The sequence below is a fragment of the Mesitornis unicolor genome, unplaced genomic scaffold (genome assembly GCF_000695765.1).
Source record: "Mesitornis unicolor isolate BGI_N332 unplaced genomic scaffold, ASM69576v1 scaffold28352, whole genome shotgun sequence".
Taxonomy (NCBI): Eukaryota; Metazoa; Chordata; class Aves; order Mesitornithiformes; family Mesitornithidae; genus Mesitornis; species Mesitornis unicolor.
In genome coordinates, this window is record NW_010167596.1 from 12262 (window position 1) to 26616 (window position 14355).

General features: G+C 42.8%; 1 protein-coding gene across 1 annotated transcript in view; it reads right to left on the reverse strand.

Annotated features, from left to right (window-relative positions):
• Nucleotides 1–10183: 10183 nt before the first annotated feature.
• The window catches only part of APCDD1 (adenomatosis polyposis coli down-regulated 1), an 18224-nt gene continuing 14052 nt past the window's right edge, over nucleotides 10184–14355 (reverse strand). Inside the window, exons 3-4 of the mRNA XM_010178748.1 lie at nucleotides 13243–13564; nucleotides 10184–11255 (exon numbers count right to left, since the gene is read on the reverse strand). Of these exons, the coding sequence (XP_010177050.1) occupies nucleotides 10804–11255; nucleotides 13243–13564 (774 nt within the window). The 3' untranslated portion in view covers nucleotides 10184–10803. The remainder of the gene's footprint in view (nucleotides 11256–13242; nucleotides 13565–14355) is intronic.

Genomic DNA, 14355 nt, shown 5'->3' on the forward strand with positions numbered 1-14355 from the left:
TGTTTGTATTTGTATGGTGAACTGGATCTAGGATCTGATTTAGATTAAATATAATTTGTAGGCGATGAAAGATTTTTGGTTTTAACTAAACCGTGGTATAACCATATCCCATCATTTAAAAAATGCCATTTTATTTAAAGCTTGGTACCAGTTTATGTAATGTTGATAACACTGCCAGCAGGGTATTGGATACCTGTTTATACAGCAGCTACTAATGTAGCTGGCAGTGGTGAAATGCTTCTCTTCCCCTCCCTCTTCTTTAGAAAAGATATAAAGGGTGTTATGGTATCCAGGCACAGAGGCATGAGAGAGCTACTATTATAGCTAAGCAGGCTGAGCTCAGACACCTGAAATAAATGAAAAATTAATTGAAAGGTGACTGAAATAGTTACTAACCTTTTAAACTTGTGTGCAAGAAAGTAGCATTGTGAGTTTGTTTTTTTTTTTAAGTCAATCTGTGTATCATCTAAGTTCTGAGAAAACAAAAAGTAATTGCCATAGTCGGAGAATAACTGTTTCAGGATGTTCTTGAAAGTTTATCTTTCTACTAATGCTGGTGCAAGCTCAAGTGTGTAAGTGAATTCAGAGAGACTGTCACTGATGATTGGTGTCTAGGCTATTGTCAGAGTGGGTAATAATTTAATAGTGATGCTTGTGAGTGTCTCAGTCTGCCTTTTAAGGATGGTTTATCCGTGCTTTAGAGGTGGAGAAACTGAGGCACAAGGGTTGGGGCAAATGATTGGGAAGAGATAGTTTAGGCACAGCCCCTGTTTTCTAGCAGACGCTCCATCCGGTTGCTCATCCAGCCTTCCTTGAGCCTTTGTGGTTTGTTTTTTTTTTTTTGTTTAGTTGGTTTTGTGTGTGTGTGTGGGGGGGGGTTTGGGTTTGTTTGTTTGTTTTTGTCTTCTGCCCCAAAATGCTGTTCCATGGCTTTTGGAAACTTTTAATAGCCTTTTAAAGCACCTTCCTATAGACAGCTTGCCTGTTCCTGAAGTTAAGTGTTAAACAGGCAGAAAAGTGTTTAATGGTGGACTGTGCTCACTGTTTATAATGCCTGACTTCTGGTAAAGACAGTGGGGGGGGGGTGGTGCAAAGATGCTAAACATTTGGGCATGTTGTGTCTTAAAACGTAAGTATCTGTGTAGCGGGGGAAAAATTGTGGAGCCAGTGCTGTTTGTACTTTTCAAGCAAAAGAAAACAGTTCTAAATCTGTACAGCTACTGTTAGTGGTGGTGTACATTGCTCTGCACGTGGGAATGGCAAATAGTCTTTCCATTGCTGCGCTGTGATTTTTGGAGGCACTTCTGCAAGTAAAGGTGCTCCAGCAATAGCAGACTCCACAGAGGTTTAATCCGCTGATGTGTTTTCACTCAAAATCAGTAAAAGCTTTGCTGTTATTACTGCTTTTCAGAGTACAGTACACCTCTGCGCTGGTTTGAGGAATATTAATGAGAATCTAGTAATTAATTATGAAGATTGTGCTGTTTCTTAATGGTTGAGAGGCATTGCTTTAGATCATTATGTCAGACAGTGTAGTTTATAGAACCAGGTTTTGGAAAGGCTTAGGAGGAAAGTCCACAGAAAACAAAACTTGAACCCTGGGTAAAATGGAGAGGCAGCCCTTGAGAGCTGTAATCAGGGGTACTAAGGAGTGCAGCTTTGATACCAAAGTGAGTGGTTCACAGAAAGTGGAAGCCCATGCAGTGGCTAATGTTCCTTGATTGCCTTTATCACCTCAGGTTAGTTTAAAACTTTGAAATTATGGATGTGAGACACCTGTCCCACATCTCATGTAGGAACCAGGGAGTGGTTGGTGTCAAGAAGAAAAAAAGAGTATGGTAGGAAGAGATGGTCGTGGCACTTTAAGGACATAGTTTAGTGGTGGACTTGGCAGTGTTAGGTTAATGGTTGGACTTGATGATCTTAAAGGTCTCTTCCAACCAGCCTAAATGATGCTGAGAGATGTGGGATGAACTGCTTCAGAAGTGGCTTTGCTGATGGCTGTTGGACAGCTGGGCTGTTAGGTCTGTATGTGCTGCCTTTGCACATATGGTGGAAACTGCTGTGGCCTTCTCCAGGAATAGGGCTTTCTCTTCCACCTCAGGGTGTAAAGCCTCAAACATGGTGATGAATCCTGTAAACAGGTGAACACCAGAAGGATTATTGTATTCATGCCTAGGATTGTCTAACCTCAGATTTCCAATGCAGCCTTCAACTTCATGGCACTGCTTCAGACTTCACTTTCTTGTGTAATACCTTCAAATTTTGTAGCCCTTGGGCCTCTCATTTCACATCCTAGCTTCAAGAAACTCAGAACAGATTGCTTTCCTGGTTAGGTGAAATTACCTCTTCATTCTGCCTCCACAGGAACCAGATTACAATGGCAAAGAAAGGTCAGCGTATTTGTGGAGAACGTAACTTCTCAAAGAGACAAGGTTTACGTGACTGCAGCATCCTTGTGCTGCTTCTCTCTGTGTGAATTTGAAATTTAATTCAAACTACATTTGATAGAGAGATACATTTGATGTTTCTCAGATACCAACTACCTCCAATTACAGGAAAATTAGAGCTGAGATGAAAGACATTTAATTTGTGCTCCCATCCAGGTCAAGCCTGCGCAGTGAGGTGGAAAGATACATGTCCTGTGCGCTGCTGTTTGGCCAGTCAGTGCTGGCGTGTTTGCCAAGTTGTCAGCCTGGGCATAGATCAAACACTTTAGCTGTAGCCCAGTGCTTGCCAGCCATGTGGGTGAGGTGAGCATGTTACAAGGGAGTGGGTTGGCAGGCATGGCAGGGGAAAACTTGAGCTGTCACCGGAGTAGGCTTACGGAGGGGGTGTGGAGTGGGACAGGAGATTGATTTACCTGGGGGCAGGAAGGAGATGATGCAAGAAAATGCTAAATAATGGGGTGAGAAATGCTGAAAGTTGGAAGAAAGTAAGTATAAGCCTGTATGTATGCATCCTCACTTCTCCAACCTGCTCTGCTCAGGCACTTTGGATATGTTACTGATTTAAGGATTGCAGATGAGTGGGAGAAGGAATCTTATCTTCAGATGAGCTGTAACTGACCTCAAAGCTGCTCTTAGACCAGTAATTAAAAAAAAAAAAGCTAATTGTGGTTTTATGAGTTCACAGTCAGAGCTATGTAGAAGTTGCATCTGTGGAACAAGGCATAGAAATTATGCAGCTAATGAAAAGTAGCAGCATAACCAGCAGCATACGACAGGGGCCTCCTGATCTGCTTGGCTACTGCTCTGAGGGTACAGCAGGGCAAGAGCAACGTGTGACCCGAGCTGTCTTGCACTTTCTGCATGCAGCGTGGCTCATTAGGTGAGCCATACACTGGCCCGCAGGGAACTAATGTTTGTAATAATAGGGTTACGCAAAGTTGTGTGTCAGTGTGTGTTCTTGTTTGTCTGATCTGTGAACAGAAACCTTTCTGGGGTGCCCTTGTGCAAACTGGTAGTTACAGTAGGCTGGGTTACTATAGGATGTTGTATCATATGTCCGTAACTGCTTCAGTTGCCTCTGCTAGTCTATTTTCCTCATTTCACTGTGCATAATTCTTGAGCTACTTTTAAAATTGCTCATTTTCAGGGTGACTGAGTGCAGAAACACTTTTGCCAAACCCCCCTCCTAAATGCACTCTGAGCCTTTGAGTATTTATTTCAGACCTTCAAAGAGAAGCAGGAGGCTTAAGCAAGAGGATGCTGAGACAAGGTGAATTTCCAACATGCAGATGCATTTGCTACTGCTTTTGTGAAGTGCAAGGATATCAGCTGTCAATGCAAAAGCCTCTTTAGATCTAAAGAAATGAAGCTATTTTTAATAGGAAATCCTTCCCAGTCTCATGCTTGATAGCCACCAAGTCCTGTATGCTCCCTTTTGTGTAGCTGTACATTGGTAGTTTTCTCCTAGTCCTGGTTGGAATTGTGGAAGCTAAAGCACCTGCTCTTATAATAAGGGGAGCCAATATAGCCTAAGATTTAAAATTAGACTGTCAAAATGTAGTAGTATTTTTCTTAGCATAATAGTGTATTTGAGAGTTTATGTAGGTCTTAGAACAGTTCTAGTGAATGTGTGATACTATTGAAAAAATTTGGTAATTCCATGAATGAAGTACTTACATATGAGCTGTGTGTGTGTGTGTATATATATATTTTTATATATACAAAAATAAGTAAAATTATGTTTTCCAGTTGCCATTTATACATACATTTTTGGACATGGGAATATGTTGAAGCAATGCAAATTTTACAGTCTACTAATAGTATTTTCCTTCTAGTATTAATTTAAATCAGAACTTGCAGAAATGGTACAGCTCAGACCACGCAGTTATTTCCCCAGTATGCCTTATGGAAGTGTGGGGAAGAGATTCCTTCAGTGCATACTTGTATAGGATCAAAATGTTTTGCCCTGGTTGTATGGCACTAGGCATGCAGAAGGGGCTGCAGTGAAGACTGCAGGGGCAAAGCTTCATTTTGGCATTTCTTAACTCTTGAAAACATAACTTCAGATTTCTTAGTGTAGTTCTTGTAATTTCTGTCATCTCTACCACTGCCATGGATGGTGTACCCTTCTGGTAAGGAGAGAGCATCATGTGGAATGAAACTGTAGTGTCAGTCTGATCCTCAGGGAAAACTTCTAAAATGTCTTTAAAAGATGCATGTATGTTTTATTTTCCATATGCTAAAACCGTGGGCTCAGTAGGGGAACTGGCTTCAGGACCAGTACACGTTTCCTGTTAATTTGCCCAGTTACCTAGGCCCTGATGATCCTTTCTGTCGTTCGTGAAAGGTGATAGCATCACCTTCAGTCCTTGCTGGCCTTCCTCTAGTTTTGGTCTCCCCGCTCCTCTAGCCTTCGTTTTTTTGGGGGGAAAGCTGGCAGGAGCACCGCGGCTCAGCAGGTTTTAGCCGCCAGGTGGCGATGTCTCCCCGGCCCTTGGCACTCCCAGCCCGGGCAGCCGCTGCGGCCCGGTGCCGCCGGCCGCTGCGCCGAAACCACCGGCCGCAGTCACAGGGATTTATCGTTCTTTGTGACAGAATATCGGGGTTTTGGGTGTCTCTTGTTTACAGCCATGAAACTAGGAATTGTGTTTGCTGGAAGATAGGGTTGTTTCCAGCAATGCCTTACAGGGCTATGAATAAAGCTGATAACTGAAACACTACATAGACATCTTCAGGAGAGACTTCAGGCTACTGTTCAGTACTAAGAGAAAAATGATCCAGTAGTTAAAAAAAAAATTAAATTCATAATGCATGTGTCTGTCTAGCAAGCGTCTGTCCTCTGGATGAAGGTACCTAGGTCTGATCCTGGGCGTTTTCTTTGGGTAGAATTGCTTAAATCCTAACAACCCCAAGAGTAAACTTTTTAATCTAAACTTTTAAAATTTCTTTATTGAAGTCAGTACTATGCTGCACAGCTTGATTTCTCATTTTCCAATGTCTTGGAAATAACAGTGGACAAAGACTGATGTGGTTCCCGTGGGCAAAGGATGCTGGGAGCCGTGTCCACCTTCTTTGCGGCAGCAGTCATGGGCAGTTCCTGTTACTGGAATACCCATAGGAATTAATTACTGTCCTCAGGGCTTGGTAGAGCCATAGCTAGAATCCATCCCATGGACTGGTCCTGTATCTTGGAGCAGACTTGTGGACGAGAAGGGGTGGAGAGAAGGTACATGATAAATAATTGCTCAGGCCAATAGCACTGTTTCCTTAGCTACTGAAGGTACTCGTGATTTGATTCCTTGCAGCCGTGCTTTGCTTGTTTTTTGCCTGATTCAGCAGCAGAGCAGAAATTTTGTTTCTTCATTTCCTTATTTATTGCTGGTAGCAAATAGTAATTAAAAAACTAACAGCAATTGCACTAAAGACTAGAAGGGAAAAAATATTGGCAAATACTTATAGTAAAAGGGAAAATTACAGAAAAATAATAATAAAAAATATCAGAATGAGTGATGCTGGTTTTATTACCTTACCTTTCCTGTTGTGTCAGGAGTGAGTAAACTATGCCACGTAGAATCTATTTATGCCTGAATTCATCCATACCCACTGCTTTATGTGGAAGGGAGGCTGCTTCTTCACAGGCTGTGGCTTCTGCATTTGGAGTGCCTTGTAATTTAGGGCATGCTTCCTGAAAACCAAGCTCATCTTTCAGGGATCTCCTGAGTCACTTCTGAAAACCCAGGAATTGGTCGACTCCAAAGCTTTTGATGGTGGTGGTGGAAGTCTCACTGGCTTAATTTCAGCTCTTCCTTCTTTGTGCAAATGAGGCAGGAGTGAAACCGCACAGCACTGAAGAAAGACACTTTTATTATCCTGTGGTTTTCTTTCCATTCCCAGTTAATTTCAGGTTTTTCTTCCTCTTTAAGAAAAGTGTCTTTCCTAATCCCTCCCTGCTCTCCCCGCCTCCCCCCCAGGTTGTAACCCTTAAAGCAAGTGAGATGGAAAAGCAGAGCAGTAATGCTGGTTTGTTTGCTTACGTCTCATTTATTAAAAATATTTTATTTCTGTTGCACCACACCCTTTGTCCTGACACAGCTGCTCTGGTCGTGCTCTTATTGCAAGCCAAACACTGTTGTTACTTGCTGGGCACTTCTAGCCCCAGTTTTATCCAGAGAACTTGAAGATGTGCTGTGAAACCCAAATCCATCCCAGCTGTATCCATCAGAGCTGTTTCTAATGACGTGTTCTCAAGTGAAAATATTTTCTTGTGTATATAGAAAGAAATGAGCTTTTCTGTGCACAGGTTACTCAGATGGATTTTTGGTTATAACTTTCCAATGCATCTATCATTTTTTACAGGTAGAAAGTCAAGAGAACAGAAAAATAGCATGCATAGGAGGCAATGAAATTCTTAATTTTTCAGTTAGGCTTTTTTATTTCAATCAAGTTTAACAAGTGCTTAAACTTCCCTGGCAGTTTAATCTGGAACATAGCTGAGAAGAAAAATATCTTCTATAACTTTACAAAAATAAAAAGTTTTTTTTTTTTAAATCCTGCACTTTAAGCAAGCACACTCCAACTCAAGCAAGACAGACATTATATCGTAAAATATGGACTTCTGTTCATAAAAATGACATTCTACCCCAGGGCAGCAGGCACAATATGTAAACGGTACAGAAACAGAGTTAAGAACACTTGTTTTGATCTTTCTGATCCCTTTTTTCCTTTTTTTCAAATAAAACGTGTTAAAGCAGTTTGCTAAAGAACTTCTTCAGGCCATAGTTTCTTCTGTCAGGTGGCTCCTTGAGTTGGATATTACTGAGGGGGAAACTTTCACCTGTCCTCACAACATTGGCTGTTACTGAAGATACCAACATCAATAACTTAAAAAAAAAAAAAAAGTGTCTGCAGTTTGGTATGGGACAAATCACTCAGTCTGTAGGTCTTCCACAGCTAAACCACTTGTGGCTTAACTTCTTTAGCAGCCCGGGCTGCCAGCACATGAGGTCAGGTTGGAGAAATAAAATGAGTGGAATAGATTGTGTCACAAATGTATGTGGGGCTGTGCAGCAGTTAATTTAGTGTGTGATGAAACCAAATGATCAGGGAAGTTCCTAGTTCTGTGCCTGTAGCCTAGGAGAAGCCTTGCAGAGAACGTGGATTGCCAAATAAACTGTGTGCTCTGAAGACTTACATCTTCATCCAACTTGGCTTCTATTGGCTAATAGAAAAGTAAAGAAAAAATAGATAGGCATAAGGAGGGATGCTGGTGCAGCATATGCTAAGAACCCAGATCGTAAAGTGTTGTTTCTGGTCAACCCTACAAATAAACTAAAGGAGCCCCAAATAAGATTCCTGGCAATGCTTTATGAAGGGCTTTTTCAAGTGCTTCCTTTTTTACTATCTTTAGGTGACAGGAAAAAAAAAACCCAGTTCTTGTACAATTTGTGCATTGTGTCATTTTGCATTTAGTGTAGCAGTAAGCTTTGGAAAACATTGATCTTTGCAAGTCTGTAATTTAAAACAAAGTGGAGATGTGAATGTGCTTTTTAGAAGTAAGACCTAGACAGGTCTTTCTCTTGAAACTGCTGTAATATTTCAGTCATTAAGCAATTTACAGAGGAGCCACAAAGCATTAAAGGAAACTGTAGATTGTTGCTGTGATGGGTATAGGACATTGTGCTGTGGAGCAGTTCTTTACTCTTGGTTTCAACCCTACATCACAAGCATGTGCAGATTTCGGCTGGGACTGAGTTGTTTGTGGCACTTGCATAGGGAAGGAGCAGGGTCTGACAACTCCTTGCCATTGATATTTTTTCCAGAGATGAGACCACCCAATGTGGAAATGGTCTATGGTGGTTGAAGAAGCTCGTCTCGTGGTGACCTGAGGAACATCACGCCATACTCATCCTCCTAAATAACAACTAACATGAGTGTTCTTATGCCACTATGTCTCAACAGAAGTCAGAAACAAAGCTAGTATTTGAAAGGGCTTTAACTATCTTGTAATAGTTCAGTTACTCAGTTGGAGATATGCTGATGTAAGTCTGCTGAATAGAAAACTGAAATCTAGCTAGAGAAAATGAAACCCCCTCCTGGTTCCTAGGCATCGTATCTCATTGACTCTCTAGTTAAAACTGTGCTCCTGATGCCTCCCTACCAGCAACTGAACCAGAACTGACCCTTCAAGTAGTTTTTAACTGTGTTGAGCAGAAAACCACTAATAAATGCTGATCAGAAGAGCTGTTGTTCATAGGGCTTGATTCATGATGGGGAGTTGGCTTTCAGCTCCTTCCAGCAGGCTGAAGAAGTATCTGATAACAGATGGATGGATGAACACTTCTCGTGACTACTGAGCCATCCTGAGCTCTATTCCTGACTCATAGTGACTTTTATGTGACTTTTCATCTGAGGAAAAGATGTGATCTGACCTAGCAATGGGTCTATGACACTGTTTCTTCACCCCTTCCTCCTGCTGTCTCAAAACCAGGTGAATATGAGGAAACTGATGTCCAAGACTGATACCAGCTTGGAAAAACCATCAAGAAGGCACGGACTTTGAGGAGGTAGAGAACTTGAGCATAGCCGTTTACTGCTTGAATGGCGTTTTCCTGCTGTTTTTGCTAGCAAGATTCACACTGTCACTGTTTTCAAATAACACTTTTGCTATAACAGACAGTATGGAGACTCACCTGTGTAAAGCTGAAAGACTGTCGTTCAAGACATACTTTTCCTATGATGCTGAAAATAACATATTAAGGGTTTTTTTTCCTCCCATAGTACTGGACTGGGCAGCTGGAAGGTGCTGATACTGATGAAGAAACACTATGACCTTACTCCTTATGTTTCTTGCTGCTCTCCTGTGAGCCAAAACATACATATATCAGTAAAAGTCACAGCCCAAATGCCACAAGGTTAAGCTGTAGCCTCAACTTGCTTCCCATTAAAGCTACCTATGAACTTGTATCTCCTTGCTGGCCATAAATATCTCCCCTACTCTCTCCAGAGTCTGCTCTGGTTAGCATCAGTGCACACAAGGATGCATTTGCCACTGGGGGAAAGAAACCTGAAGGTTTCAAGGGTAGGCTCCTGTTGAAGGATGCTCTATGGGGCTGTGCCTATCCACCTTCCCAGCAGTGTCTCCCCAAACCAATGCTGATTTAAACTCGATGAAGCCATGGTACGTGCTGGGGCAGTCCTGCAAGGAGAAAAGGGAGGGTGCAGCTGCAGTTGTGCAGCCCTTGCTCCTCCCTCTGTTAGGACCAGTCTAGTCTCTCCCTCTTGGATGGATGTGGGTCTGTTCCTGCATGCTTTCAAGCTCTGCTAGGGGCTGTGGTGTGCTTGCTGCTGAAACCCTTCACTTGTTCCTACATGAGGTCACCTCACTAAAAATACGCTGCTAAACAGGGCTGCAGAACATGTTAGACTCCACTTGCCTCTTTATTTTGTCCATCTGGCTGACATAAAATCCAAGGCACAAATACTGAACGTGGAGTATGTAAGGCCTCAGGAATGCGAAAACAGGAGAAGTCCCTGCAGCCTTGTATCAGCAGCTTACTGATACTGTGGGCATCTGACAGAAAAAATGCTGTTTCTGGCTGGCTTTAAGGGGGCTTGGTTGTAACTACTCGCTAGATATAAAGGAAGGCCTCAAAGCAGTTACATAGCTAAGGAAATTGAATGAGAAGGTATTAAACGACTGGTTATTTTTACAACATAATGTTTGTAAAAATAGCTTAAATTATTTGGAATACTTTTTAAAGTAGAGGTATCAACCATTTAGCACTATCTGAACGGAGGGCTATTGATTTGCTGTTTCATTTTGTGTTAGGGTCTGTGAGATAAAGGTACATCTTTGTGGGTTTCCTCCTTATATACGTATCTACATCAGAGCTGTGAAGTCAGAGGGGGAAGCTGCTATCACAGTACTGGTGCGACACCGAGCCCTGCCCCAGAGCTAAGTTCTGATGAGAAATCCAGCGCTCGGGAGAGGAATACCAGAATAGTAAGATGGCAGAGATGGCTGAAGCTGGATCATACTGTTCACCCCAGCAGTTAAAACAAAACAAAAGGAGACCCCTTCCCTCCCCCTAAGGTCTGCAGTCCTAAAGTGCAATTACTTTTGTGCAGTCATGTCAGGCCAGGGATCAGACTGGATGAAGTTCAAAGCACAAACATCAAACGAGTGCCGTTTGGTTTTCGAGGAGGAAGGGGGAAGTAAGGAAAAGAACAACAGTTCTCAGGCATTCAAGTGCATCAAGAAAATAAATGTCTCTTTCTTTCAGAAGAAAAACAACCCCCAGTCTGGTGGAATCCTGGCTTTGTAGTCATGAAAAGGAAGGGTTTTTTTCCACTTCTAGCTGGGAATGTCCCAATATGACACAGTACAAATAAACAACACCAAAGCAAGAGCTGGGGCGCTGGGATATTTTTCTGATGCCCTGCTGTTATATGGCCTTATTTTATTCTCCTCTGGTGACTCTTCGGATCTGGGCACTGACGAAGCACACTGAATTAAAGGCATCTGGTAGGAAGTGGCTCTCTTCTCTGGCCGGTCAGGGCTGGACCCATCGCTCGGTCTCTGGCCGTTGTACAGCAAATACCTGCCCCGGGCGTCCTGCTCCATTTTGAAGATTTCATACTCAGTGTGAGGTAGGCGGATGCCGAGCGCGATGCAGCCGTTTGTGTGGGTGACGTCTTGTTGAACCCCAACTTGCCAGGACCCCTGCGCTCCGCACTCATTCCCGTTGAAGACATTGAGCAGAGAGGCTGTGGATATATCCATGGGAGTGACCTTCATGTGATTCACTGTGAGAGAGAAAGAGGAGCTGTCAGTGGAGGGATGAAAACAAAAGCAAAGACAGTGTGTGGATTGGGGTCTACCTGTGAAATCAGGATTGTTTCTCCTTGTTCATTCTTAAATCATTTTTTTTTATATTGCAAGTGTGGCCAGCAAATCTATTTGCATAATTTTAGGTCTTTGACATAATAACTTATTGCACAGAACACACACACACACACACACACACACACAAACTCAGCTGAAGAAAACCTGATGGCCACGTATCTCAGCCAGAGATTACGCAGACCTTTTCATAAATTCCAGATAATCCTTTACAGATAAAGCCTGATTGGCTTTATTAGGAGATAGGTAAAAGAGGAAACAATAAACCTTTACTCATGTTTTATTACCATCTGTATTAATCCATAAGTAGGGCTGTTTATCATGTATTTTTCATCATTTTTTAACATGTTACCCCATAAAGCTAATGAAATAATTAGTTCCACATGGAAAATACCACAGCTGCACTATCTTCCTATATTATCTGTCCTTTTTGCATGAATTACAGAGCATTACTGAACTACAGAGATATTTTTTCTCATATCTAAACAGTTGCTGCAGCTTGCAATATCAAATATAGAAGTGCCACAGCTTCTTCAGTTCTAAGTTGCCTGTATTTCAAAGGAGCTTAAGGCACATGAAGTTCTATTTTTCAGCTAAGATTAATAAGTTGGGAAAATTGAAAAGTCAAACTGAATGAGCCTATGGAAGCTGAACAGATAGTTTTCCTGGTGTGCATTTGACACTGTGTATCAAGAAAATGGGATCTGAATGGATCAGCGCTGACCAAAGCAGAAGCAAATAACCAGCCCTCATGCCTCCCAACACACCACAATCCCAAACTCTCTTGCAGGTCATTTAATAGTAAGATTTGCTGGGAGTTTTATTCCGAGGTTTTATAAACAGACATTCGACTCAGTGGCTCTACAGTTCACATTATTTGCCCTAGCTGGTGTGAAAGGTAATTTACAGAAATTGAACCTAAAAGTTTTACCAAAACCAAATTAGTGACTTCGATCTGTAAGGTAAGTTGGCATACCACAAACCAGAAATTCAAGCAAAAACTGCCCCCATGCAGGCCTAAAGTGCAAAAGCAGAGGCAAGGGTACCTCCTGCCTCCTATGAAAATCCCAGATTAGTAAATTATTTCTTATAGTTAAACGCTTCCCTAAATTGGAGCCCACGCAAGAAGCTTTATGCTTCTCCCATGGGAACTGAAATAAGGAGAGGAGCCCACAGAGCGCTTGGGGCTGGTGCCACAGCGGGACGTTGTGTTTTGGAGATGTTTATTTGTGTGAGTGGTTAAAACCACTGAGCTTTCTAACCAGGGTGCGATGGGGCTGTTTGCACAGGAAGGCTCCTTAGCTGCAGGGACTCGGGTAGCGTCACCACTGAGCACTGCTTCCCAAAGTACTCAAGGGGTTTTGGTTAGATACATCTAGTCTCCACTGTGGTGGGATTAAGCAGAGCTGCCTTTAGGGACATCCTTACTTGCTCTAGGGCCCCTTGGAAGCTGATGAAAAGACACAAGCTGCTACATCTGTCTTTGGCAGAAAGTTATTTATACCGCTTCTGACCTGAAATGCCTTCTGAAGGTGCTTTTTTCCTCTGTACTGAAGGAGCCCTAGGACACAGATCTAATCTTAGAAACTTTGCTTAGATGCTTGAAGTCTGGCCAATGGACTCCAAGACTTAATGATGCAAAACCTTATTTTCTTGTGCCATACTTAAAGATCTCTGCCGCAAATGAGTATTGCTTCAGTAGTGTGAAATACCATGCAGCTGTGTAGTTTGGCTGGGTGTTCACACGATGCCTGTGAGCTTCCCAAGAAATAACTAACTCTTGAAAACAACAGAATGAAACCATCAGCAACCAAATCGCTGTGGGTGAACTCTGCTCTGGTCCATAACTACGTGACCACCTCCAACTCCCAGTGTAGCAGGCCACACTACCTTTGAACACAAACTCCGTGCCACCCATCACTTTGGACGAGTGCACTCCCCGGCTGTAGCGTCCCTTGGCGTAGATGGTGAAGGTGGGGTGCTTGCAGATGGGGTCGGAGTAGTGGTAGTAGTGACCTTCCCAGGTGTTGTTGTTGTCATGGAAGATGAAGTGCCGAGTGAGGAAGAGGACCTCCGGTCGCACCTCGCAGCGCTGGCTCACCCATTCTCCGTGTAGCCCAATAGTCAAATCTGCCTTGGGGGGTAAGATGGGAGGATGGTGCTCATCCGACCGGTAGATGATCCTGCACGCAATGCACGTGTGGTCGTGGTTCTGAAATGAAGCAGAGAGAAACCCTTGTTAGGCATTATCTGTGATAAAGGGCCATGTTTCATGTTGAATTGACACCAGCTCAATACTTTAAGGAATATGTTGTTATTTCTTCTCTTTTTAGTGTGTTCATGCAGCCTCTCACCCTTCAAAGCACTTGAAACATGGCACCATTTCGTTTTGTATCTATAAGACTGCACATCAGGAGCAGAGTTAGGAAATTACTTCCCCCATCTGCATCTCTCTGAAATGAACATTTTAGTTCAGCTTTCTATTCTATCTAGAAAAGGCTGACTTTATCCTTCAAACCATACAACAAGTTGGCAGATGGTAATTTACTATGGTAGGGATTTGGCAACTCTTAGGTTAGAAATGAATACATTCCAGCTCTGACTGCATCTATCATGGTTTTAGTTGTTAACTTTGGGTACTGTAGATGGACATGGGTGTTCTAACTACATTTCTCAGTTGGGTAGCAGCCCAGGAGAAGAGTATCCAGCTATTTAAAAATTTTCCAGCTTTTTTTGGGTTGGCGATGTGCTGCTTGTTTCCATCTCGGCATCTCTAGCCAGCTGGTGATGTGTGGAGGGGATGCGCTCTGAGCCGTAGTCAGGCTTAGAGTGAAAGGCAAAGACCACACAGCCAGCTGTACCTTCATCTTTCAAGGATGCTTTATCCTTCCTGGAGAGAGGGGGATGCACTGAGGGGTTACGCACATCCACCTTGTTCAAGATGCAAGGTCTTTTCCTGAGGTTCCATTCACAGTGCACTGAGTCAAGAGCTGAAGCTTCCCT